General features: G+C 41.8%; 1 protein-coding gene across 1 annotated transcript; it reads left to right on the top strand.

The window, feature by feature from the left end:
* The first annotated feature begins 13,110 nt into the window (after positions 1-13,110).
* RMP64 (ribonuclease MRP subunit p64) lies at positions 13,111-25,895 on the top strand. Its single transcript, XM_080918937.1, has 9 exons — positions 13,111-13,259; positions 15,933-16,087; positions 18,102-18,181; positions 18,434-18,565; positions 18,943-19,020; positions 20,218-20,582; positions 20,947-21,008; positions 23,326-23,582; positions 25,218-25,895. The coding sequence occupies exons 1-9, from the start codon at positions 13,154-13,156 to the stop codon at positions 25,681-25,683; spliced, it is 1,701 nt and encodes a 566-aa protein (XP_080775063.1). The 5' UTR covers positions 13,111-13,153; the 3' UTR covers positions 25,684-25,895.
* The last annotated feature ends 1,016 nt before the right edge of the window (positions 25,896-26,911 follow it).

Genomic DNA, 26,911 nt, shown 5'->3' with positions numbered 1-26,911 from the left:
TCACCTTCTAGAAGCTTCCCTTATTATGATTTCTGTTCCATAGCTTCAAGTTCTTTGGCTTTCCAACTTCTTTCCTTGTGTCAACAAACAACTCCCAGTCTTGTACAAACTCAAAACAAACAGAAGCTTCCCATCTCCGCCCTACCCTGAAGCTACAGAGGTGCCACTCACACACCTAGGAAAGCCCCCCCCCCCCCCCCGCAGCCATTGTAGTGTCTCCGTGGTTCTTAACTCCCGATTTTCTAACACTTTGGCTTCCGGCACCCACACCCACCTCCTGGAACCTCAATTCCCTAAAAGAACCTCTAGACTAACAAGTCTATGGTCCACCTCCAGCTCTCATTCCTATCCATGTTATTTAAATTCTCAAAGTTCACAGTTCTCCAACTGAGGTTCTTCCATGTCTTCCACAGTGTTATGGGCTCAGCTCCTGCCTCATCAGCTCCTATTCTGTTGACTATGCACCCTGTATTGTGTCCTGACCTAAGCTCTAGACTCTCAAGTCCTGGCTTTACTTTCTTCAGCCTCTCTGAGTACTGTATCCAACCTGCAGCTGTTACTGTGACCTTCCAGGGAAGTGGTCCACAGACCTCTCAAGTGCAGGAAGGACTCAGTATGTTCTGCTTAGACCCCTTACACTTTGGTGGACAATAAGCTTCAATCAGGCCCTCAGACTAAGGATCCAATGACATTCCTTACTTCTTGTTCCTTTTTCTCTCACATTTGACTTTTCCCCAATTATGTCCCAAATCCCGTTTTGTCTTACCAAATAGCTCTTGCTTTGTTAGTGTTATAAAAGTAATGGTCTCTTCTGCCTATTGGCTACTAAGAAATGCCTGATGATACACGTTCATTTTCACTAGCTTACATAAATTTACAGAACTTTCCAAAGGTTCTGGGCCTTTCAGTATTTACTTACACTTGCCCTGAGTATTAATTGAGTCTCTCAAGGCAACCTCTGTCCTTTCTACAACTCAGCCAATTCTTCCTCTACCCTTAAGCCATTCTGAAGAGCTGCAGGTCTAAGAGGAAGGAGAACAAATCTTTGAGGCAAAAAAGTAGAACCGAAATTGAAGGTAAAAACAATAGGGACTTGGCAGAGATAAAGGGAGAAAACCAAAATATACCTTCAGGAAAGAGAGAGAGAGAAAGAGAGAGAGAGAGAGAGAGAGGGAGAGAGCGGGAGGGAGGGAGGGAGGGAGGGAGGGAGGGAGAGGGGGGGGAAGGTGTTGTTGTAAGGATAGGAGTTAGCATTTGAGGTGACTATGAATAGGGAGAAACTATTTACACAATGGTATCAAGATGGACTACACCAGGCATGTTTGGAAAAAATAAGTAGTCTAGATTTGCTGAGTTGCTGGAGAAAAAAAAAGAGTATAGTCTAAACTGACTAAAATTGGTTTACTTGATGAATTCTAAAATCCCCACATTACATAGAAAACACAATCAGTAGCAGAAAGTAAGGCTTTGGCTTACGCTTCAACAAAAACATTTACTTCAGATGAGCACTGTGTATATTTGTTAGGACAAACACAGAGACACAGAGACACAGACACATACACACACACACACATACACACACACACACATACACACACACATACACACACACACACACACACATACACACACACATACACACACACACACACACACATACACACACACACACACACGAGTCCATTCTTGGCAGGGTAGGACTGCACAGGCTTTAGGGGAGGAAGGGTGAATTCATTCTCAATTGGAAAGTTCTATGCGAGTTCTACCAACACAAGTAAAGTCATGTCCAGAGCCTGTGGCAGCCTGAGGAGAGGAGCGGAACTGAGCTGGCATTTGATCAGGGTGGACGGTGTAAGCATGAGTGTGTCAGTGCCAAGGGGAAAAGTACTGTGCTTTGGGTATGGGAGCAGAAGGAAATGTAGATGTGTGTGTCAGAAAGGGAGGGCGCCTGCAAATGTGTCCACAGCAGGAGCCATTGCACAGAGCTGGCAGCAGTTACCAGTGGAGGGATGTTTGCACTGCTGTGACCCTTTATGGGAAGTCAACTGTCCCAAAGGGCACTTGGGACAGGGTCCCCACATGTTTTTAATTGGCCACAGTTGGGGTAAAAGCCAGAAAGACTGTCATATGTCCTTCAGTGAACAGGACAAACCATCAAAACACAGACTTATTCTATCAAAGTGTATAGTACCAGTTTCGAAACCCTAAGAAGAAAGTGAGAAATCAGTAAGAAAAAGAAAGAAGATAGACAGACAGACAGATAGATAATTGATAGATGTTAAGTTTAAGAAAAAAATAATATAAGGGAGCTTTCTGGTGAGGTAGAAATATTTTAATTAGTTTAATTGGTCTCATTAACTTATTAAAGAATAATAATTTTAGCAAATGGCAAAAGAACATTTCTTTATGAGATTCTTACAGCTTAAGCATTGGGGGTGAGGTGGGGGCGGGAAGATGACTCGGTGATTATTAAGATCACTTACAGTTCATAGAGAGGACACGATCCAGTTCCCAGCACCCATGATGGACAGTTTCTAACCTACAGTAACTGTAGCTTTAGATGATACGACAACCTCTTCTGGCCTCTGTGGGTACCAGCAAATACTTGCTACACGCATACACAAATACAATAAATCTTAACAAAACAACTGAACGTTGAGATCAATGGAACAAAGCTTGTCCAATAGAAAGGTGCCTTCTATTTTTACCTCCTTCTGGCTCCCAGCTAGCGTTCTCTGCCCTAGGTCTCCTCCACCCCTCCACTCCTCCCAAGACACCAGGGTGTCTGTTCACAAAGGCTCTGGCAAAGCTGGCTGGGGAAAGAGGGCTGAACTCAGTGTGAAGGGACTGTAATGAGGATCTGTAATTCTGTTGAGCTACAGTATCCTGGAGCCCAGGAAGGAATGGCTTTGGATATTTGTGAGCAGAAGGCTGTGGGTCAGGATTACTAAGTCACATTTCTGTAGGAGAAGCTGAGTCCTCACTATCTCTTCTCTTATGAACCCTGCCTGCCCAGACCACAGCTGCCTTCCCTCTTGGTGTCAGAGCCAACTCTGTAGTAAAAAATGGTAGATTGACTGGAAGTTACCTGGGAAACACAAGGCCTCCTAAGCCCATTTTAACCTTTGAACCAATGAAATCTATTTAACTACTATTTCTTAAAGTGTAGGAGAGGGTGTGCTATATTCAAACGAAAAACAAAAACAAAAAACAAAGCAAAAAAAAAAAAAAAAAAAACAAAACCAAAACAACAGAAAGAAATTACTATTAAAGGTTGTCACCTGTGGCCACAAAAATGTAAACTTAGGATGTAACACCTAACCCAGCAATGGGTCAGAATCAATCTACCAATGTCCTCCAGAGGAGCCAGAGAGGTTGTAAAGAAGAATAAATTCTTGGCCTGAATTTCCAGGAGCTGGGTCTTGTGGTGCATGCCCCACAGACAGGCATGGACTGGAATTTTTAGGATCAGAAAGTTCCTGTGACCCCAGGAAAGAATCAGGAGCTCTCAAATTTTGGTGCAGTTACCAGTTTCTTGACAGCCAGATGGGTCTGGCTCCACAGCCCTTCTACCCCCATAGCACCAGCAACACTTTATCTCAGCCCATTGGGGCTCCTCTAGAGCAGTTTTACCTCAGCTTCTAGCAGGCCGAGTACATAGTCCTAGAAATGTCATATAGCCAGTCCAGATAGGGCATCCGCAAGCATAAGACAACACTGTAGGTGAGCCAACTTAACCTGAGATCTGGGTAACTAAAACACTATCCAACCCTAGGAACCTGTCTCTAACCCAGTGCTCCTGCGCATCCCCCAGGATGCCTCCAGTGAGCATCCTTTCCTAGCCAAAGCCAGGTAATCATGTGTACACAGGTAGAGAAAGAGGACCTGGCTTTGAGCATCAATGATGTAAACAATGGGTATCAAGATATTTAACACAGATGCTGCCCTTTTAGCTAGGAGCCCTGGGATCAGCCTGCTCTGTACCCAGTATCAGGTACCAGGGGACATTTAAAACACCAGGACTTGCTGTTGGCATCAGCTGGGCTTTTAAAGCAAACATATCAAGCTGGGTATGACAGCACCTAGCACTTGGGCTGAGACAGGGTCTTTGTGAGCTGGGGGCTAGCCTGAGAGAGATCCTCCTCCATGCACTAAAACAAATGACTAACAAACACACTAGTTGTTTTCAATGCACACTCTCGGGGAGGTGGGGGGAAGACAAACCAAACCCCAAACTGAGCATGGGGATCTTTTTCAGATATTAGAGTTCTTCATGGAATAATTAAAAGAGATGTAATGCATTTTACTCTCATACTGCAGTGCCATAGAGACTAGGAACTTGAAACAATGCAGCCTCAGAACTCCAGACTATGGCTAAAAAGTCAGAAAACCCTCCTACCCTTCTACCTAGAAACTGTATATCCCAGAGCAAGCTGGCCAGTTAAAATACAGGATGTAGTTAGTTCTGAATTTCTGAAACATAGTATTTTCATGGTATTTCAGGCTACTTCCAGTTATTTGAAATTCAAATTTATCTGAATACCCTGTAGTTTTTGTTTTTTTATTGAATCCCAGAAAGAGTGTAAGGTGGAAGTTGGGGTTTTCAGTCAGTTCCTCTAGGGTTAGTCTTGCCCCTGCTGCTATGGTGACTGTGAAACTACACACATTGTGTCTCATATCCGTGTTGCTCACTTTAGCTGGTGTTCATCTGAAGAAACCACCATCTAGTACAATCATCTCTGAGAGAGAGAGAGAGAGAGAGAGAGAGAGAGAGAGAGAGAGAGAGAGAGAGAGAGAGAGAGATTAGATATGTATCTCTGATAACACATTTCTTTTTAGAGTTTGTTTATATTTTATGTGTACGGGTATTTTGTATGTATAAACAGCACATGCATGTAGTGCTCTTGGGGGCCAGGAGAGGGTATCAGATCCTCTGGAGCTGGAGTTACAGGTAATTGAGATTCATGACAGGGTGCTGGGAGCTGGACTGGAATCCTCTGCAAAAGCAACATGTGTTCTTAATCACTGAGCCATTTCTTCAGCTCCCTCAGTATATTTCTTAACTATGTTCTTCATTTAGTAGATGTTAACTGACCATATGACATGTTCTAGCTATTGGGGAACACAACAAAAATGAAGTATTCCTGTTTTCCCAGTTCTTGCATGACTAAACTAGATTTTCAATGCTAATTTTAATATTCTTGTGGAGTTATTTTTTGCTTTTGTAATGCCAGTTGGGTGTAACTCCATGTGTTGTTGGCTTTATATGTGATAGATTTCATGAGAAGTCTCATCCATAAATACTGTCATAATAAGAGAAAGATTTTAGTAGTATGATTCTACTGAAATGTTTTCTGGTGTGTATGTGTGTGTGTGTGTGTGTACGTACAGATGGTCTCTTGGGAATGAACGTACAGAGTCATGTCTCTCTTGACCAACTTAACTCATTAGACAAGCACTTTAAAGATTCCAGACCCGGCTTCTTGGGTAGAAAAGATGGGTCCTGGGCTCAGCATCAGATATGGGATACATGCTTTGGCTCTGTCCCTGGCTTGGTTCTAGGGTGTTATGTTCCATTAGAGGCCCTGATGAGAGGAAGTCTTAGTACCTCTCAGAAACCTGCCAAATCAGGCACAGACTTGCTGGCAGCCTCAGTGGAGGGATCTTACTGATCCATGCCCAGCTCTCAGGAGGAAACTGGCAATGGAGAAGAAAGCAAAACAAGCCACCCAATGCCTTTGCACCTTGGAAATTTGACTTGGAAATTCTGCCTTAAGGCTGTGAAACAGTAGAAATAATGATTCCATTTTCTTCAGGTCCAATTTCTGGGCATTGAGACTTTAATGTTGAGAAAATATATCCAATTATCTGATTATTACTGCCTCCTCTCACCCCCCAAGGTCTAGTGATTTTCAGGTTCTGCTCCTCGAGAACACATTTAGATTAAGGCACTCCTATTCAAAACTAGACCTTTGGTCTCGAGGCCTCTTCCTCTTCCAGGCCAAGCCTCGAAATCTAGTTTGCCCGTGGGGCCCTCCTATGACTACCTGGCTCTTGACTCTGGCATCAGTAAATAGACTTTTCTTTATTTTGCCCTAGGTCTCCAAGTGAGAATTACTAAGTTCCTCTTTATGGCTTCTGAGGCCACAGTGACCCAATTTAGATGGAAATCCCGTCACAGTTTCATGCTGCCCTCTAGAGGAAAAGAGGTCCTGAGCAAGGCAGAATTGAGAACTGATTTTTAAGTAAATTTAAGGCTCCTGGGGGATAACCACCCTTAAAGCTATTCTGTTATGCTAAAATGAGAATCTAAATATTATGAAAGAGAGCTATATTAAATTAATGGAGTTTGAACATTTGCTTATATAAAAGTCTAATGTCTCAGCTTTGTTTCTCATTCCTCTCACTGATTCTTCTCTTTCACTCTTCTCTGCCCTCCCTTCCTTTCGTTTAAAAAGATTTTGTGTATGTGTGCACACGTGTGTGTGTGTGTGTGTGTGTGTGTGTGTACTGTGCCTTGTGTCTTCAGGGGCATGGGGCATCTGGCTCTCTGCAGCTAAGTTCTAGGTGCTGTGAGCCACTGAAATCAGGGGAATGGCACCATGGTGTTCCCCAAGAGCAGTGCAGACTCTTACCCGCTGAATCACCACTCCAGCCCCTGCTTCATTTACTTCAGCAAATATCTGCTCTATCTTGGGTTAATTATAAGCCTTGTAAGATTGTCTTTCATTACTACCAAAAAGTTAAATTCATTTGATTCAGGAAACAGTCCAGGAGTCCCCACCAGGGCATGTTTGAAAGCACCACTGGGCTACATCTTTGACACTATACCATGGGTTAAATTCTAAAACCAAAATTCACTTCAAGAATTCGATGAAAAGTTACGATACATCTAGGAGTACCTCTCTTCAAGAAAGAAGCTGTCTTAGTGCTTTTGAATGTAAATTACATTTCAAAAGAAATGTTTTAAAGATGTTTTTAAAAAGAGTTCTGAAAATAACAAAATTTTCAAAAAGTACATTGAGATAGAAGCAAGCATTTCCAGTTAATGTCTGTAATGTGATCTGATGGCCTCTTCTGGTGTGTCTGAAGATAGCATGTTCATATACATAACATTAAAAACAAGCCAAAACCAAAAACTTGTGTCTTTGAAATGACATCTTTGTGGTTTGATCATGTTTTATCCAAGGCAGGGAAGAGACGGCAGCACAGTTCTGTACCCAGGAGTGGGAGAAGAGTGGTCAGGTCTATAAGGGAGACCTCGAGAAGAGGAACTGAAAAGTAGGCGGTGTTGTCAGAAAGGAAGCATTCTCAATTAACAACTCCAGAGTCATTTTTGCTATGATCTGTCTGTGTTTGAGACAAAAGTGGATTAGAAGGTTCTGGAGGTGACAGATGACATGAACTGGAGAGGACTCCAATGAGAAGGTGAGCAGAGTAACTACGTCTTCCCTCTCATCTTCTATGTTACTCTGACATCCCTTTCAATTCTGGGAAAACATCGAGATCAGGGACTATGGGAAATCCTGCCTCAGACCTAGACCCCAGACTTCTCTTCCATTTTTCTCTGAGATAAAGTCATTACCTATAAGTTAAACATAAATAAGTACAATAAAATTAAAATCCACAAAATATCTCACAAATGTTTTAATTGGATATTCTCTGTATCTACATTTCAAATGCTTTCCCCCCACTTCTCTCCCCTCTTCCCCTCCATTTGCTTCCATGAAGGTGCTCCTTTTCCCAACCACCTGCTCTACCTCAGTGCTTTGGCATTCCCCTACACTGGGAAAACACACTTTCACTGGACCAAAGGCCTCTTTCCCCACTGATGCCAGACAATGTGATCCTCTGTTACATATGCAACTGGAGCCATGGGTCTCTACATGTGTGCTCACTGGTCTTTTAGTCCCTGGGAGTTCTGGAGGGTTTGGTTAGTTGATAATGTTGTTCTTCCCATGGGGTTGCCAACCCTTTCAGCTCCTTCAGTCCTTTCTCTAGCTCCTTCATGGGGTCCCTGTGTTCAGTCTGATGGTTAGCTGAATGCATCCTCAACTGTATCTGTATGACTCTGGCAGAACCTCTGAGGAGGTATCCATATTTGGCTCCTACCAGTAAACCCTTCATCAGCAATAATGCTTGGGTTTGGTGGTTGCATATGGGGTGGATCCCCAGGTGAGGCAGCCTCTGAATGAGCTTTTCTTAGACCCCTGCTCCTCCATTTGTCCCTGTATTTCCTCCGGTGAGTGTTTTGTTCTTTCTTCTAAGGACTGAGGCATTCACATTCTGGCCTTCCTTCTTTTTGAGCTTCCTAAGTTGTGTGAATTGTTTTTGGGGGCATTCAGAGCTTCTCACAAATGTTTTATACAAGTTTATAGTTATGTGTTTGGGCCACATTCATAGTTATAATGAAATGCCCATGGCACATGGGTCACAGGTTTGTGTCTGAAATGAAATGTCTCCTATTAGGCGACAGTAACTTGTTAGAAATGTCCTCCAATGAATAAATCACATCACCCTGTGTACATGCTGTCTAGTGATGCTTCCTTACTTCTCCAACAAGAGATGGAATCTATTTCCTCGTTCTTGGAAACTGTCCATATAACTTGTTTTGTCCAGTAGAATATGATGGAAGTTCCATACATGTCTGAGCCCCAAGAGAACTTGCAGCATCAGCTTTTGCTAATAATTAGTTCCAGATCCCAGGGCAAAGAGTTTGGGTAATCCTGTTAGAGAGACTGTGTGGAGAGAAAGGTCACAGAGACTGGACGTCTCGCTTCCAGTTTTCTCAACTACCATGGTGCCGTATTTGATGGTGGCAAGTAACAGACCGCAACAAAGCTTATACATCCTCAGTTTCTTATTACTGCACATAATGGTGATAAACAATGGTCCTTTGCTCTGTTCATCAAAGATTTTTTCTTGTTCAACTTAAATCTGGAAATTAAGACTATTTCTCTACCTTGGTGCTAAAAAAAGTTTCCTGGTCCCTATAACATAGACAAATAATGCCTTACTAGGCTGACTTAGTTCCTCTAGACACCCTAATCAATCACCTGCTAGTGGTCAAAACAATGCAGCAACTTTGTTTCCTATAGTCAACCACTGCCTACTGACCTTTGTCTCTATGGGACCCTACTATTCCTACTGAAATCTGCACTGAGTTCTGTGGCAGTAAGTTTACTACCAACTGACCTACTGAAGACAGCTGTCACAGAAGACACTGTCACCCTTTCATTGTCACATTTCTCAGTGCTTCAGCATGGGGAGCTGTGTTTGAACTCTCTTGAACGTTACACCATTGGGGTTGAACACTCAGACCACATTCCAATACCCTAAGCCTTTGGATCTGAGTTATCCCAATTCTGACAGTTAGCCTGACTTAATATAGGTTCCATGTGGTTCACTTCAATCGGCAAAGAGCATAGTTAGACAACTTTTGGCTTCAGATCCTTCCATATCAGCACATTTATCTAGTTCACTGCCTTATATCTATTTTCCCTGGTCTAATAAATCTCAGTGATACTTGAGCTTCTGTCACTAAAAATGATCAAAATTCTATAATTATTTTGGAGTATAAACTATTTCCTTTTGTGCCAGACTTTCTGTCCTCCAGAACAAAGCCAAACCTGCACCTAAATAAGAGTCCTATAGGCAATGAGAAGCAGCTGGGGTGGGTCTTGAGCTTATAGTAGGGTCTTCATATCAGCCTCTTCAGACACGGGCGGCCAGTCCTGAGATCTCAGCTTTCCCTGAGCCCTAGTACTTGATCCCCATACCAAGGTGCAAAGTCTTTTTTGTAACTAATCATATTTACATATGAGGCTTATGAGCACACAAATGCTACTGAAGTTGCAATTCTGCAATCCACAAAGTTGTGTTTTGAGTTCATGTCTGCTGCAAAATCTAACAAGCTGGTGAAGCATTTGCAGTTCCCACAGAGGCTCTGGTTTTGAGGCCAGAGTAAGACACCCAATCTCACTGTTTTCTTAGGCTCTCCAGTTGATTCCGAAGCATCACTACTACTTATTTCTGGCTCCCAGTGGACTTCAGAAAGTTCTTCATCCCAGTCAACCTTATGCGATTAAGCATGATGACACAGCATGCCACAGACTTATATTCCATTGCTTTAATGAGAAAGATTGGTATAAAAGGTAATATCATCATATCAATCACTGAATCCAATATTGAGGGGGCTGTTCCCTGGGACCGTCTCTGGTTCCAAATATCTTATCTGTAAGAGCCCTTTAGTAAAAAGGAACACATTAAAAAAGATTGTAGTTTAAACCGACATTTGAGAGCTGAAATGCAAAACTACAGAAGTGTACTAGCACAAGTAACTTTTAGTTATCATTCTTGGAGACGGTGGAACAAGACCAGGAATCTGGGCTATGAAAAGGTAGACTTCTAGAGGAAGACATTTGCAGAATTGGGACAAAGGTCACCAAGGAGGCACTGCTGGTGCTACTGTGGGTGTTGCTGGGATCTGTTAAGAAAGAGTGTAGGGGGTAGTGGAGAGATGGCTCAGTGGTTAAGAGCACTGACTGCTCTTCCAGAGGTCCTAAGTTCAAATCCTAGCAACCACATGGTGGCTCACAACCATTTGTAATGAGACTGATGCCCTCTTCTGGGGTGTCTGAAGACAGCAATAGTATACCCACATACATGAAATAAATAAATAATAAAATCTTAAAAAAAAAGTCAGGGACCAAGTGCCAGTACAATGAAGAACAACCTTGTTAACTAATGATAAGGGAGCAGAAGGGTAGTCTTTTGAAGCTATCCTCCCTTTAGTGGGTCAAAGTGATATAATGGTGACCTGCCACAGACAGGCATCACTGTAGGGATTAGAGCTGAAAGGCCTTAATGAGTCTTAAAGTATGTGTTTCTGAATATACTGCCTCATAAGAACACACCCCCCTACCCCCACACAGAGTCTTCAGTGATTTCATTTTTTTAGTACTAAAGCATTTTTCTCCAACACTATAACAATTTCTAGGTTTTTAAATAGAAAATACAAAGTCATTGAAGAAAAAAAGTCTGTCTTACTGATGAAAACTGATCACTACCTTTTTAGGATTTACCAGAGCATTCTGCATGGATACATGTATAGTCTCAACAGATTAGTTTTCTAAATTGCCTTTGAAACTATCTTAGGGGACTGGAGAGAAGAGTCAATAGTTGGGAATACTTGCTACTTTTACAGAAGGTCTGGGTACAGGTGCCAGCACACATATGGTGGCTCACAACCATATGCAACTCAAGTTCCTGAGGATCCAATACCCTTTCTCATTGCCATGGGCATCAGGTAGCATGTAATGTGTGTGTATGTGTGTATGTGTGTGTGTGTGTGTGTGTGTGTATACTCTCAGATTACTAAGGTGTGTAAGGCTTTACATATTTGATGGTTATCTGTGTCAGTCAGCCTTTCTCTAGAGTCTACAAGTTTCCACGCATGACTTAAAAACTACCCTGTGCTTCTTCCATGTGCCCAGTTCCTAGAAGCTTCGATTCCAATATGCATTGTTCATAGAACAGAGGACACCATTTCCTTGTCTCTATTCTTATTATGAACTTGGATCTTCCTTTATGAAAACACAGACCTCTCACTCTGGGTTCCCTTCTATCACAGCATCACTAACATATGCCTACCTGTAGCCATCTTAACCCTTCCTTCTGGCTCACAATACAGCTTTCCAATATTTAAGAGGATTCTTTGACCTAAACACTTGATTTTCTCTCTCCTTGTCTCCTCCGAACAGGGGAAGATATTGCAAGATGCCACCATCATGGCTTTGAACATAAGGAGGAGGAGGACATAAGCCAAAGAGCGAGGCAACCACTAAAAGCTGGGAAAGGACAAGGAAAGTTCTCTAAAGCCTCCAGAAGGAAACAGCCCATTAAACAGACCATTTTAGTTCAGTAAGACTGAACTGGGGCTGGGGAGATGTGTCAGAGGGTAACCGAGTGCAGATCCTCATTCCCCTGCTAGCTGAGATGGAGAAAGGAAGCCTCTAGGGACTGATTAGCAAACACCGAGTTCCAGGATTAGTGGGAAAACCTAACACAGAAGCAAAGGTGGACAGTGGTAGAGGGAGACTCTAACCCTTGGCCTCCAACATGCATGCATCTCCAACTAAAATAATAATTTCTGTCTTCCACAAATCCAGAAACTTTGTGTTGATTCTATTAAGTCTGTGGTAATTTGTTGAAGCCCACATAGGGAACTAATGTACTCCCCATTTGGTAGTGCATTAAAGGCGCATCTAAGTAGTTATTGAGTGAGGAAAGTTGTTTAGGAAGATCAAAGACAGTGGTCCCAGAGCTGACTGAGGAAGTGAAATTGTTTCAAAGAGATGTCCAGACGAAAGAGCGATTATCTGCAGGGAACACACAGGACAGAATGCTTTTCTGTAGGGCAAGATTACTTGAATTAAATACAAATCTGGTAAGAATAAAGTTTTGGACAGCAGGCACAGTTTTAATAAGTCTCACAAGCATACTGAGGTCTGGGAGAAATTAACTTTTTGGGATCACGTAGCTAGTATATGGTAATCTGCAGACATAATGAAGTAACAGTATTCTCTAATGCCCACCAACTGCTCCTCTCCACATTGTGAAAGGAACCTTATGAACATAAGAAAGAAGGCACCAACGGCTCAGAATGAACAATCATCAGTGATAAGAAACTGAGCTTGGAATATTTTGTCCGAGAAAAGGACGGTGATAATGGGTTGTTAAACCAACCTCTTTTTTTTTTTTTTTTTGTAATTATCGAAGTGGGCTATGTCCAAACTATGTAGTTTTCCTTGACTACTCAAAAAAAGTCGTTATACTACGTGACGAATGTCACATTTGATATGATCCGAGTGTTTCTTTTCAAAATATCGGAGTAAGAGTAAAAGGCTGGGCCTCATTTGGACTCATAGCCTCGAAGCTGTTGCAACCCTGAAGGAGCCTCGGAACACTCTGCAAGGGACAGAAAAAGAATCTGTTCCCAGAGGTTCTGACCCGCAGTGACTCCGCCCAGGGCCCGGCCGCACACCTCCGCCCCGCCCCTCATTTCCTCCCTCCCTCCCTCCCTCTCCTGCCTGGGCCGCTCAACTCGCTCCCGCCCCGCTCGGTCTTCCCCGACCCTCCCGCGCCGCTCAAGATGGCTGCTGCGGTGCGGCCAGACGCGGAGCCGTGGAACCGTGTGAGGATCCCCCAGGCGGGGAACTGCAGCACACTGACAGTGCGGGACCCCAGCGCCACCCTGGGTGAGTGAAGCCGGCGAGGAGGCACAGCGTATCTCCCGGATCCGGCGAGCCGACTCACGTGGGGCGGGGTGGGACTTCCGGAGCGCGGGGCACGCCGGGAAGGGGCGCGTCCGGCGGAAGGTCGGGCCTGGGTTGTGTAGCGTGACCCGAACTGGGAAGATTCTGGGCTGCTGTGTTCATTAGATGGAACAGGAAAACACAGCTAGGCCCGGCCTGCGTGTGCATCCCGTAACCCCCAAACGCTGCCCGGATCTTGTGCTGTCCCCAAGGATCAGGGCTGTCATCCAATTACCCTATACCGCGGCCTCTGACTTCGGGCTTGTCTCTAAAATACGGAGCTCGTTTTACTCAGGTCTCTCAGCTCTTTTCAAGGGGGAAAAAAATCCGAGACAGTTACAGCAGTTTGTTTAGAAAACGAGGACTCGCAAAGAGATGCGGGTGGCAGCTCCGTGAGGTCTGTGTTGGGAATTTTGATTTAGTTTATATTAATATATCTATGATATGGAGGTGTTTATTCATATTCATGGGATCAGGCGATTTGATTTACCCGCTCCCAAATCCTGGGCAGTTTCTCTTTTGGAACGTTCTTCCCATGATCCTTTAGAAAAGCCAATTGTGTGGGCGGGGCAAATTATGACCTATCCGAAATGAAGTATCAGAGGTCGATTCTCAGGATTCACGTGGTAGAAGAACCAACTTCTTCAAGTAATATGCTCTACGTCTCCCACTGCAATCAGTGCTGTGCTTCAACCCTCTCACCACCCCTCCTCCCCGCAAAACGTAATAAAATATTGAATTGTGAGGTAATACCTGGATGCCTTAGTTTTTAATACAGTGAGAGCAAAGTACCTACAGCTTGAAGGATGTTTAACCACAAAGGGACATTCAGACCAGAAGACACAACTACCAACATACGCTTTCATGGTTTTCTCCTAACGTTTTGTTTTTGTTTCTGAATCTGTTTATGGTCCTATGACTATCAGCTAAGGCTTTTGTTATTTTTTCTTTTTTTTTTTTTTTTAAGATTTATTTAAACCCCAGAAAGCTCTGAACACCCCAGAAACAACTCACAGGCTTTATGAAGCTCAAGAAAAACAAAGGCCAAAAAAAAAAAAAAAAAAAAAAAAAAAAAAAAGAAAAAGGAAGCCTCAGTCCTTCTTAGGAAAAAAATAAATGTATAGCACCCTCTCAGAGTGTGGTACGCCTGGACCTCAAACCATTAATAATCTAAGAGCTAAGATAATAGCCTCGTGGCAATTTTTGATATTCACAGATCATTATGCTTAATCTATACTCAACAAGAAATCTGTTTCCATGTTACATTCTGCCCTACATGTACTTCATGGTTATGGTAACTAGTGGGATTTCAATGCATGCTATCAAACCTCTAAAAGAATTAAGTACTGGCAAAAATATTCATATAATATGCCAGAATGCCTTTAAAAATCTGTATATGTATCCCTCTTTTTAAAATAAAGTGGTAAAAATGTTTATAGGAAAAAAAAGATTTATTTATTATATGTAAGTACTCTGTAGTTGTCTTCAGACACACCAGAAGAGGGCATCAGATCTCATTATGGGTGGTTGTGATGTGGCTGGGATTTCAATTCAGGCCCTCTGGAGTGCTCTTAACCACTGAGCCATCTCTCCAGCCCCTACTTTTGTTATTTATAAAACAGGTTTTATCCCACTCAAAAATGGGAATAAAAAATAGTACCGGCTCCTTGGCTATATTGGGAGAATGAAAAGGTCAATACTGGGAAACATTTGTAACAGTGCCTGGTTTGACAGTCAAGTGACAGTGGTTGTCATTATTAAATAGACACATTTGGTAATTGTTAAGTACAACGTAGCAAGTCATCTCACCCCTTTTACCATCTATTTTTCCTACAGTTTAAAGTTCTTTCTAGTTCCTCTGTAGTCACAATTTTAAAAACAGACTACTATGGGAAATTCACCAACTCACAACCCAGGAAGCTGATTTAAATTCTCCAGATAGGAGAACAGGGACTTTTTTACTTAGAATGTTTGTGTTTCCCTCCAGAGCCACCAGGTGGCACTTGACACCTGCTTTATAGCTGCTCTTGATTAGGAAACATTTGTATACCCATTCAGTTACATAATACAATTTCTCTTTTCTGAACTGACTGTTCTTCCAGAGATCCTGAGTTCAGTTCTAGCAACCACATGGTGGCTCACAACCATCTGAAATGGGACTGGATGCCCTCTTCTGGTGTGTCTGAAGTGAGCTACAGTGTACTCATAAATAAATCTTGAAAAGAATAAAGAAAAAAGTTGTATCCAAATACAACCTTTGAAGGCTGTAACTGTATGCATTCTGTCTGGTTCACCTGCAGAGATGGAACATGGGCAAGCTTTTTTATATTTGGGGTATGTGTGTACACCAAATGATAACTGTAAAGTAGTATTACTCAGACATGGTAAAAGTGATGTAAAGACAGGGACACGTTCATGTTTGACAGATGTTCCCTTATTGACCACCTGCCATCATTTTTCAATGTCTTTCTTAGAATCCTTCATTTTTATAGCTCAGGCTGGTTTGTGTTTTGATTTCTTTTAAAGCAAATACGGCAGAACGCTTTAGCATGTTTCTCATGGTGCAGTAATTGTAGGGATGAAAACCGAGTCTTGTTTTAACTGTCTCTGCTTTAGATGTTTGCATTGCAGCTGTCATTAAAGGGTGCCACCTCGTCACACAGTCACTCAAGAGCCAGACCTTGGATGCGGAGGTTGATGTGTTGTGCTCGGTTCTCTACAGCAATCACAACAGACTGGGCCGACACAAGCCCCATTTGGCCCTCAGACAGGTAAGGGGAAGCCCCGTGCTCCACACGCAGCCTGGTGCTGATGAACGTGAGGCACAGACTGCCACTTACTGTTTTGTTAGTGATGGGAAGTTTGTATATTATTTTGATTCTTAAGCCTATAAGATACAATTACATTTTAGCTTTTTCTTTCTTTGATTTTTCCAAAATCATTTCAAAAAGTAATTTATAATCGAGCATATTTCAAAGCTGGGTGTGGTGGCTCATGCAAGCACTTGGAGATAGAAGCAGGTAGATCTCTGTTAGTTTGAGACCAGCTTGGTCTATGTAGTAAGTTCCAGGACAGCCAGGGCTATGTAGAGAGACCTCGGCCCAAATAAAACAAGAAAGCATACAAACAAAAAGTGTATTTTGATTCTTTCTAGTTTAATTTTCTCTATGTACAGTCTAACAGTGCCTTTGCCTAGTTCAAAAGTAAACTGATTTAAACCTTCAAAATCTTAAAGAAGAAACATTTTTGGCTTAGTGTTGTGGTTTACTTCTTTGGAGTCATAATCTAATCAGCAGTATGTTGGTGTAGGTGGGTTTATGGTAAGTTGTGGTGTAGAATGGTTTCATGCTCCAGGACTGGAACCTGGCAGAGAGCTCCTGCAGCTGGGTCTGTATGTACCATTCATGGAGTCACTTTGTTAACACTTCAAGTGCCTTTAAAAGCTCAGTGTGCTAGGCACTGCCTGACAGAGCCATCTGTACAGTATCTACTTATTTCCCAGTGTTCTCTGTTGTTGGTGTGCTGGCTATACAGCTAGGAGAAGTCAGTTTCTCACCACAGACTCATGCTTTCTGGCTAGTGATGCTTCTACTGCTTAAGGCCTAGGAGATGAAGATTCCTTATCAAAGAGGATCATGGTCTTTCCCTAAATTTTCTTCTCTAGGGCAGCTTTTACCAAGGTCTTCTATTCCAGGATTAAATTGTTTACTAACGTACTTGCTGACCTTCTTTTCCTTCTTCTCTTACCTTCCCTAAACCACATTTTCCAAACTTACTATTTTCCAAGTGTATTACTGTCTTGGAATGTTAATAACTATCTTAAAAGATGGTGTCTGGACTTAGAAATTAAAAAGCCAGCCCCAGTGAATTTAGGGATTGAGCTTTGCTAAAGTAGAACCTATGAGTCTGATTTAGTTTTTAGTAGTATATATGTAGCTCTAACAAGATAACAGCACTGACCAGTGTCAGTTCCCATCATCCTTTGACATGTGGGTGCAGTCCAGGGAGTGCCCCTGGTGGGTGTTCCTGACAACTAGAGAATTCATACAGCATTTTGTATTCTACATGGCCTTTTCTCCCCTCTCCGCTTGAGGACCTACTAACCCCTGTTCTAATAACTGAATTATACTCATGAACAAAATGGACAAATTCTATTCTCCATGGGAGTTTATAGTATAGTTAGAAGAAAAGGGCAGTCAGGCAGCCATTAGGTGGTAAACTGGTGTACCAATTGGTAAGAAATACTGTAAGGGACAGCAGAGGAGGGGAGAGTGCAATGTTAAATACAGCATATCCATTTTAGCATTTAGTTAGATACTTGATACGTTATCTATCTTTATTACTAGAAATTGGAATGTACCATATACCATGTTATTGCCTAGTATATCTTACATATAGTTCAGTACAGTTGTTCTGTGACTAAGTCACTTTCTTCATTTCTGGTGCTTATAGACTGTTGAAACCGAGTTAGGAATTTGATTTCTTGTGTTACTAGGTTCACTGCTGTAAATATGCTCCTTCAATAAATTATAATATTGAGACTTACATTAATTTTGGTCATTTTACAACACCAAGTACACTTGGCATGTCGTAATTTTCTTAAATTGAGAAATTTGTTGGGTTGGTGAACTTGCTTTGGGATTTGGGTTTCCTTGGCCTTAAATAGGAAGGCCTTCTGTGGCATATTTCCAACCATGAAATGCTTTGCTTTCTTTGCATTCTTGGTCATGTCTGTGACATTGTTGTATATACTCATACTAATTTGAGCTGTTCTTCCTCTTTCAGGTAGAACAGTGCTTGAAGCGTTTGAAACACATGCGTTTGGAGGGCTCAATTGAAGACCTGTCCCAGTTGCTGTCATCCAGGTAGGTGGTCCATAACTCTGTTGGGAGCACCTGTTGGTATTCTCTGCTTGGTGTTGAGGTATAATCAACTATGCCAAGATGTCCATGTTGTGTTTTAATGAGGGGAACCTGTTGGCTGATGAGAGGCACTGGTGGGAACTGGAATGGGGCTCATGGTAGGTTGCAGTGAAAGAACAATGGAGTGCTAGTAGGCATAACCACTTCAGGCTGAATACTGTTGTAGAAATGATGTCTTTTTCTGTGTATGTCAAGTAAAACTCAGCCTGGAGCTGCCGAGAACCGTGTCGTCCCCAGCCAGCCGGTGATGGAGGTGGTGCTGATGAAGGTTTTGGGAGGCTGCAAGTTGTTGCTGCGCTTGTTGGACTGCTGCTGCAAGGCATTTCTGTATCCTTGACTATGGGAACACCTGCTTTGGAATGGAAGCTATTTGAGTATATTGGGCTTCTGTTCAAATGCTGTGCTCTTAAAGTCGTGTCACCTGTAGGAATAAAGGTTTGGCTCTTCTTCCAGCAGTTGCTGGCATGGACTCTGTGTCTACCTAGCATGTATTCTAAGAGCTTGACCTTTAGACATTGTTACTCTCAGATGCTAACAATAGGAGCTCTAGATATTTTTGCTTTTAGTGTCAGGTGACGTTATTATTGCCACGTTAGGGCTTTAATATCTTGACAACTTTCTTATAGATTCTTTCTTTCATAATTGCAACTTACAAATCTGAAATTCCCTCGGTTTTGTTTTTCCACCTTAAACTGATTCTTCAGGTTGACTGTGAAGCACTTAGGGCTACAGGAATTCATTATTTTGAACCTTGTGATGGTTGGGCTTGTGAGCAGGTTATGGTACGTTCACACTTCTGCATTTGTGTTTCATCTTTACACGACCCAAGTTTCTTGTTAGTGTTCACACACTTCCGTTCACACTGTTGCCTTGGGATCTGATGGTGCGGGCTTCCCGTTCTTCCCATGACAGTTGAGGAGCACATTGTTAGCTGGATAGTTATGTCAGAGGGTTTTTCTTCTGAAACGTTCACCTTGACAATGAGTAGCTCAAAAAGTGATTTCATAAGACCTAGGAACTATAATGATGATGATAATAGTAATCACGGTGATAATACTAATATTGCAGTAGATTTTGAAAAGGCTGCTGTTCCTGTTATTAATTTTAATAGAAATTAGAAATATAGTTTGACCTTCCTTGTATGCTCTAGACTTCTCTTCTGCCTGACACTGCTGTTTTTGAGCCATATTTGATTGATAGGAATAATACTTGTAATATTTATAAACTTAAAAAAAAGCATTTCCTTGTGTGTTTGTATATAAAGTGGTTTGATGATAACTAGGCACAGAATTAGATCATTAGTTCTGATTTGAATGTAGTAAAACTGTCAAAACAACAAGGGACAAACCCAGAATATTTTTCCTTCCTTCAAATATAAACTTTGCTTTGATGTCTTAACCCAGATCCCATTTATATTTTTAGTCTTTTTGTTCTGTTTATTCTTTTTAATTAATAAATATTTTTTTAACATCCGGACCGAAGTTTGCCCTCTCTCCTCTCCTCCTTCCCACCCCCAGACCCCTACCCATTCCTCAAAAACGGGCAGGCTCCATGGACATCAACCAGCCGTGGCATAGCAACTGCAGTGAGAATAGGTACCTCCTCTCCTATTAACGCTGGAGCAGGCAACCCAGTAGGAGGAAAGGGTCCCAATAGTAGGCAACAGAGGCAGAGACAGTCCTTGCTTCCAGTGTTAAAAGTCTCAAACTGTATGTGCAGAGGACCTAGCCAGTCCTAGGTCTAGTAGGCTCCTGGTTGGCAGTTCAGTCTCTGTGAGCCCGTATGAGCCCAGGTTAGTTGACTCTGGGTTTTCATGTGGTGTCCTTGACCGCTCTGGCTCCTACAGTTCTTCCTCTACAACTGTTTTCATTTTAGTTTATTCTGCTTATTCTTAATCAGAAGTGAAAGCATTTGGATTTTTATCTTTTATTGAATATCATATATGTATATATATATATAGAGCTTCTGTTTCTTTCTAGGGTTCTCCATAAAGGACTTTTGAGAAGGCTGATTTCCTTATATGAGCCATTGCTTGGTTTGCATGAGGAGATCTCCAGGATTCAGCCCATGCCTTACTTCAAAGATTTTGTCTTCCCCACCATCATCACTGACTTTTTAGGCCCCTCTTACCTGGAAGTCTTTAAGGGAAAAACACCTGCAGCTTTTGCTCCTAGAGGAGTAACTAAGTTGCTAAATAAACTGTTTTTAATGAAAGAGCAACTACCAAAGACCAATGAAGACACTTTAGATAAATTTTCCAAATCATCCGAACAAATGAAAAGCAATGCACAGAGCAGTGTGGACCTGGGACAGCCAGTGAAAGCGTGTAAGAGAGCCAGAAAAGGTGAGCTGCTTACATAAGCACAGACTTTTTCTTATTTCCTTTGAATTGTGTTTATCCACTTGTCTTTTCTTTCTTAAATACATATGTATAAAATAAGCCTTTGAAAGCATGGTATCGTCATGCATTGTGTAGAAAGAAAGTCAGAAGGTCACACTGATTATGTTTAGGGAGGTGTGTTATCTGTTCTCACAGCTTTGCTTCTGGTTCCTTCTTGGTGCTATATTCTCTTCATTTCCTTTATAGTAACTTGGCAGGAAATGCCACATAGTTAAGAATTTGTTAAAGGTTTGAAATTAATATGGTTGAGTTTTTCTGTCTTTTTCTTTCTTTCTTTTTCTTTTTCTTTTTTTTTTTAATTCCACAGAAAAGCCATTGGGATTTGACGTGAGAACTTTCTGCACAAGACTTCGAAACAAAGCTACTCAGGTCTGTCTGGTTTAACCTCATAGCTTTTCATTTCTGCCAAGTTTAGAGGAAGCTCCTCACGAGGGAGGGAGGCGGGGTTTGCTCTAATAAGCTTGATCGCACTCTTAGTTCTTAGTGTGCTGCTGAATGAAGAAGCTGGCTTTTTAATGGCCATGGTTACTCTACTTAGTGGAATCTAGTCAGAAGTGCTTTAATAGGCATTTCTTTGGAATCTCCGAGCAGTCTTATGGCTCACCCTAAGTTTGGATGGTGAGCATTTTAAAGCCTAGGCTTTGTACTTGCTGGAATGTTGGCCCCACTTCATATTAGCTGTGCAGTCCCTGACCGCTATATCTCCCTTCTCAAGTCATGCACCTCTAAGTCTGGGCTAGTATGTGTGTTAGGTGGAGTTTCGTGTGTGGTAAGCATTTAACTGACGGCAGATGTTGTTAGTAACACTCAGCAGTTTTGTCTTCCTCTGGATTTGTCATGAGGCATCAGTCCTTTAGGGAGTTCAAGCTTTAACATGATACCTTTTACTAGTGTCAGAAAATGGTTCTGGACTTCATTGACTAAGTATGTCAGTGTCACCTGTCACCCAGTAACCGCTTGACTTTTATTATCATTGTCTGGTTTTCTTCATGGGTCATTTCTTCCATTTTATTTAAGAACTCTTATTTCTAAGGGCTCATAGTTCTTTATTGAGCTTTTTAAAACATAGATGGCAGTTTGAATTTTTATCTTCCCCAATTCATGAGTTCAGAAGGAGGAAAAAAACATAACAGATCCTTCAAGCACCTGACAAGATCTTAAATGCTTTATGTGCATTAACCCCATAATTCTCAGAAAAGCTCCATGAAAGAAACTGTTGTTTTACTGCTTTCATATCTTAGGTGGGGGAAACTGAGGCATAGAAAGTCCCAGAGTTACCCAGGCTTTATAGTGAAGTGATAGGCTTCAGGTTTCAATGCAGACCGAGTGATTCCTTATTATAGCAGGGAGAAACCAGGGAGAACTTTTCAATTCTGTGGTGTCTGTGGGCCTTACCACCTCTGCAGGGTTGGTCTGTCGGTCGGGGAGCTGGACTGGATCCAGTTAATTAGCATCCTCCTTATTCAAGAGTAATTGCTCCAATATTATGAGTAATTGGCATTAATATACTCGCATTGTTTTTAGAGCAACTTATTGGTTATAAAATAATACTGGAGTCTTTAATTTCATAATTATTTCGTTAGGTTCCTGTTGAGTTTGAGAATATTTATTTACTTATATATTTGACTATACAGCCCTGGCTGGCCCGGTACTCACCATGCTAGACCAGCAGGCTGACCTCATAGAGACCCGTTTGCCTCTGCTTCCTATGTGTTGGGGATAAAGATGTGTGCCACCACAAATTTGGAAAGAAAGTAAGCTTTCAATGGAGGATAGGTAGACTTGATAGGTGGCATAGTTTTCATAAAGTAGAAAAAGCTAGTAAAATCCAAACTTGACTTGCTGTAGAAAAGAATTAAGAAGTAAACATGCTTTTTGAAAAGTGGTGCAAGGAAGGAGTGTTGCGTAATCATTGTATCCTGGTCACTGATGGACTGACTGGTAGGCCTATCCTGCTGGGCACTTTCCAGGGTTCCCTGTCTTCACGTTTGCAGTAACATTTATGACTCATGAGGATTGCCCCGGGGTTAATGGAAATGAGTGAAAAACAAATACAGTCCAAGTCAGGCCTACTGGCATGGGCCTGTTATGTCTGCTACTCAGTAGGCTGAGGCAGGAGGATGGCAAGTTCAAAGCCTCTCTGAACTAGACTGAGTTTAAATCAGTCTGGATAACTGATTGAGGCCCAGTCTCAGAATTAAAAAAAAAAAAAAAAAGAAAAAGAAAAAAAAAAAAAAAGGGCTGGGGATAAAAGCCTCTTACCAAGTATTTACAAGGTCCTAAGTTTTGTCTTCAGTAAAGAGAATAAAAGTAACCTCCCTGATAAGCAAACAAGAAAACAAAGTTATTGCATGATGTCATTGTGAAAACTTGGGATTTTCCCCTTCATCATTTTGATTTTTAACTACTATTTAATCAGTTTTAGTGTGTGTGTAGGTGTGTTACATATATGTGTCATAGTATTTATCTTGGGTTTTCTGTGTACACTTTATTAAAAGGCAGATTGGACTTGCCTCGGTAGAAGAGTAAAAAGAGGAAATGTTGGGAGAATGGATAAAAGGTCTATGGATTAAGTGTCCCTAAAAGTTCATTTAATTTTTTTAATGGCTCATTTTTTCAAAACTCTTTTCCTTTATTTACAAGTTACTACTATTTTCAATCTTTTTCTCTCCTTTTCACACTTCAGGTGACCAACCAAGAGCTTAAATATTCTCAATCCAAACTGAAGACAACCAAACTTTGCTCTCAGAAACTGAGAAATCACTGGGCTAACAATACTGTGCAAAGAATCCGAATGACCAAGACGTTCACCGAACTTTCTAAAGAAATCGAAATGGCGATTGTGTGGTCCCGGAGCAAAAAGCTCAAGGCTCAGGCTACCTATCTAGGCAACAAACTTCTTAAGAGCAATAGGCTTAGACATGTGGAATCTCAAGGTCATAGGTAATCACATTAGAAAAACTCCTTTCCCTTTGCAGAAAGAAAGTGTGCGCATGTGCATTACCTCCTTTGTTTAAAATCTCAGCCCTTGAGGTGCTAGAACAAGACCTACTCGAGTTCATATGTTGCTAACATTATCTTTGCAGTTGTGTCAGGAGAAGTGAACTGACAGTTGTTTGGACCAATTACACCATGGCATTCCCACTGGTTCATTTCAGGAAGCATTAAGATTGCCTGTGGTGTTTAAAGCCTGGGGCCAACAGCACAGGGCATCCTTAGTCCCCAGGAGCTCCTGATCTTGTGGGAGGTGGCCTTCTGTAGACAGCAGCAGCACAGCCAGCTGAGGATATGAGAGAAGTGTGTCTGCCTATGAGGCCCACATAGGCTGCAGGGATAGGGTCAGGTTTGATGCTTATAGCAGCTAGACTCTCCCATATTGATATTTTCACTTTACTGTGGGTCTTACAAACATGTAACAGTTCAGAATAGCAAGGAAACAAATCATAATGATGAACAGTTAGCAAGAGGGGTAACAGGTTTATTGAATAAAGTATTTACTTCCCAAAATATAGCGACCATATTGCCCTATTGTTGGCTTGTTAATACATTTGTTTTCTGTAGTATATTTTGTAAAACATTTGCTGTATCCTAGAAGGTAGGCAGTGAGTGTTACTCCCATTTTATTCATGAAGAGATGGCTTTGCTCAAGGTATTGGAACTGGAGATCTAAAACTTATTTCAGATCCTCTATTATTTTTGTTTCAATTTGGAGATGCACCCACTTTTTACCCAATAAAAAGTCAGTGCTTCTAGTCATGGCTGGGAAACAGAGGTCATGAAATGCTTATTACATAGGGTTTCCATCCATCCACCCATGTGTGTGTGTATATGTGTGTATGTGTGTGTGTATATATATATATACACACACACACATACACACATATACACACATATACATATATATGTATATAATTTTAAAGTAAGAACAGAGGGACAGAGGGACTTGGGTAAGGCACATAGACCTATTTAACCTTTACTAATAGTCATGAGGTAGTGAGGCAAATGCCTAAACGTGTCAGGTAAGTTCTGACTTGAGGCTTGAGGGGATACAGAACAACTCCTCACAGGGCACCTGACGGGTCAGTTTGGTTTTGCTAGATGACCCCTTTTTATTTTTATTCCCTCTGTTCATTTCCTGCTGCAACATGAACGTAGCCAGAAGTGGATTCTGGCACACCACAGAGCTTTTAGTTTGTGGTATTTTGTCATTTCCACTCTTGTTTACCTAGGAGCAGATTATCAACATGAGGGAAAGGCTATGGCTCTTAAGTGTGAACATTTTAAAAAGTCACACCATTTGTAACCTTGCTAGGCAGTTGTGGGAGTTACTTTGGGGCAAAAATGGAGGCATATTATCTGCCTGCATTCTGAATCAGAGAGGGAATCAGGCTCTGAAAAAATACTCTTAGGTCGAAACTCCCATTTCCTTATTTTTGTATGTTTGGGGTTATACATACATACAGGCCTAGGACTTGTAATAAATTGTGTACTTTTTTGTTGGAAATTGGTGGAGACAGTTAAAAGTGCTTGAGACCTTTTTAGTATTATAAGTTGAGATTTCTCTCTTTTGTCCTTTAGTTTGCCAAAGAAGCTACAGTGCATGAAAACATCTCTTTGCAACTGCCTTCTCCGAGGCTCCAGTATCAGCACTTCAAAGCACCCTCCCAGACACAGAAGATCAAAGTGTAAGGTTTTATCAAGACAGAGGAAACCACAGAGAAAGTTACAGTCAACTCTTTTAAAGGAAACCCAGCAGGTCCCTGAAGGGACTCTGAAGATCACTAGGGACAGCAGTGCTAAGAGGAGATGCTCAGGTGGGACAGTTCAGAGGTCAGATGTCTGTCCTAATGGAAAGCAGGTCTTGAGAAAACCTGTGAAGCCTGACCTAAAAACAAAGAAGATGGGGACCCACGGGAATCTTACTGGGGGCAGTGCGAATGAAAATGGCTTGTGGACGAAGAGACAGATGCACACACACTGTGCGCCAGACACTGCTAAAGAGGCAGATGACATTGACAGTATTTTTGCTTTGATGGGAGTTTAGAAGTACTTACGTGAAACTTCTGATCAGTTAACAAGCTGGTCCAGTGTTCTGCTATTTTAAGGGGTGTTGCTAAGATCTGAAAACACTGCTTAGGCTGAGAGCTGCTCCTGCAATATTCCATAGGAGTGCATTCCAGTTTAATAAACATTCACAGCAGCGTTGTGTAAGTTAATCAGATAGTGGATATTTGGCTTTGACTGTGCAGGGTGTTAAATATGAACGGTCTGCCCCTGAGGAACACATTCTTCATGACTGAAACAAGGAGGTTTCTGAATATCATGATTTTATGATATATGGCATTAAAATCTGAATAATTTCACAAAGCCTTATGTATCTGAAGGAAAACAGAACAAGGTTGGAGTAGCGGAGAAGCATCATCAAGGGTCACTCGGCCTCACTGTCCCCATTCTCTTTAAGGTTTACATTCTGTGTGTGGGCGCATACATATATTTGCATTTCAGAGGGTAACTTACATGAATGTGGATATCGGGATAACTTGTGAGAGTTGGTTCTGTCCTTCCACCTATGGGTTCATCCTGATTAGTGTTTTGCTGCTGTGAACAGACACCATGATCAAGGCAAGTCTTATAAAGGACAACATTTAATTGGGCTGGCTTATGGGTTCAGAGATTGAGTCCATTATCATCAAGGGAGGAGCCTGGCAGCATCCAGGCAGGCATGGTGCAGGAGCTGAGTTCTATATCTCATTCTGATGGCAAACTGGAGAAGAGTGGCTTCCAGGCACCTAGGAGGAAGAGTTTAAAGCTCACACCCAGTTACACCTACTCCAACAAGGTCACACTTCTTAATAGTGACACTCCCTGGGCCAAGCATATTCAAGCCATCACAGATGGAATTCAGATTGTCAGTCATAGCATCATGTGTTTACCCATGGGGTGAGCCATCTCACCTGCCCAGATCTTCCTTTTGAATAACAAATGAGTGCTGTTATTAAAATGAGTTATTGAGGTTTTCCGTTACTCAAATGTTAAAACCACGATTTAATCTTCATTTTGTCACTTACTCCTGAGGGGGTATATGAAAAAGACTTGATGTTTTCATGAATTACAAAATGAGCTGCTTTACCCATGAGAGGAGGTAATATACTCATGCAAAATCTGCTCAGCCCTGCAGGCCAGAAAGGGGCAAGAGGGTTAAGCTTAGGAGAAAACAGTCCTCTTGCCCTCTCTAGTGACCAGCTGTCCAGTGACAGCACAGCCTATGGCCT

Source organism: Micromys minutus (assembly GCF_963924665.1).
Source record: "Micromys minutus genome assembly, chromosome: 7".
In the NCBI taxonomy this organism is placed as follows: domain Eukaryota; kingdom Metazoa; phylum Chordata; class Mammalia; order Rodentia; family Muridae; genus Micromys; species Micromys minutus.
Note: the sequence above shows the minus strand (reverse complement) of the source record. Positions and strands in the feature narration are given on the sequence as shown.

What these genes read in the sequence shown, in the direction of transcription:
- RMP64 (XM_080918937.1), top strand. Translation starts at nt 13,154, where the DNA reads ATGGCTGCTGCGGTGCGGCCAGACGCGGAGCCGTGGAACCGTGTGAGG. An exon ending in GTGTAAGAGAGCCAGAAAAG is followed by an intron (nt 20,583 to 20,946) that starts GTGAGCTGCTTA and finishes TTAATTCCACAG; the next exon opens with AAAAGCCATTGGGATTTGAC. An exon ending in TTCGAAACAAAGCTACTCAG is followed by an intron (nt 21,009 to 23,325) that starts GTCTGTCTGGTT and finishes TTCACACTTCAG; the next exon opens with GTGACCAACCAAGAGCTTAA.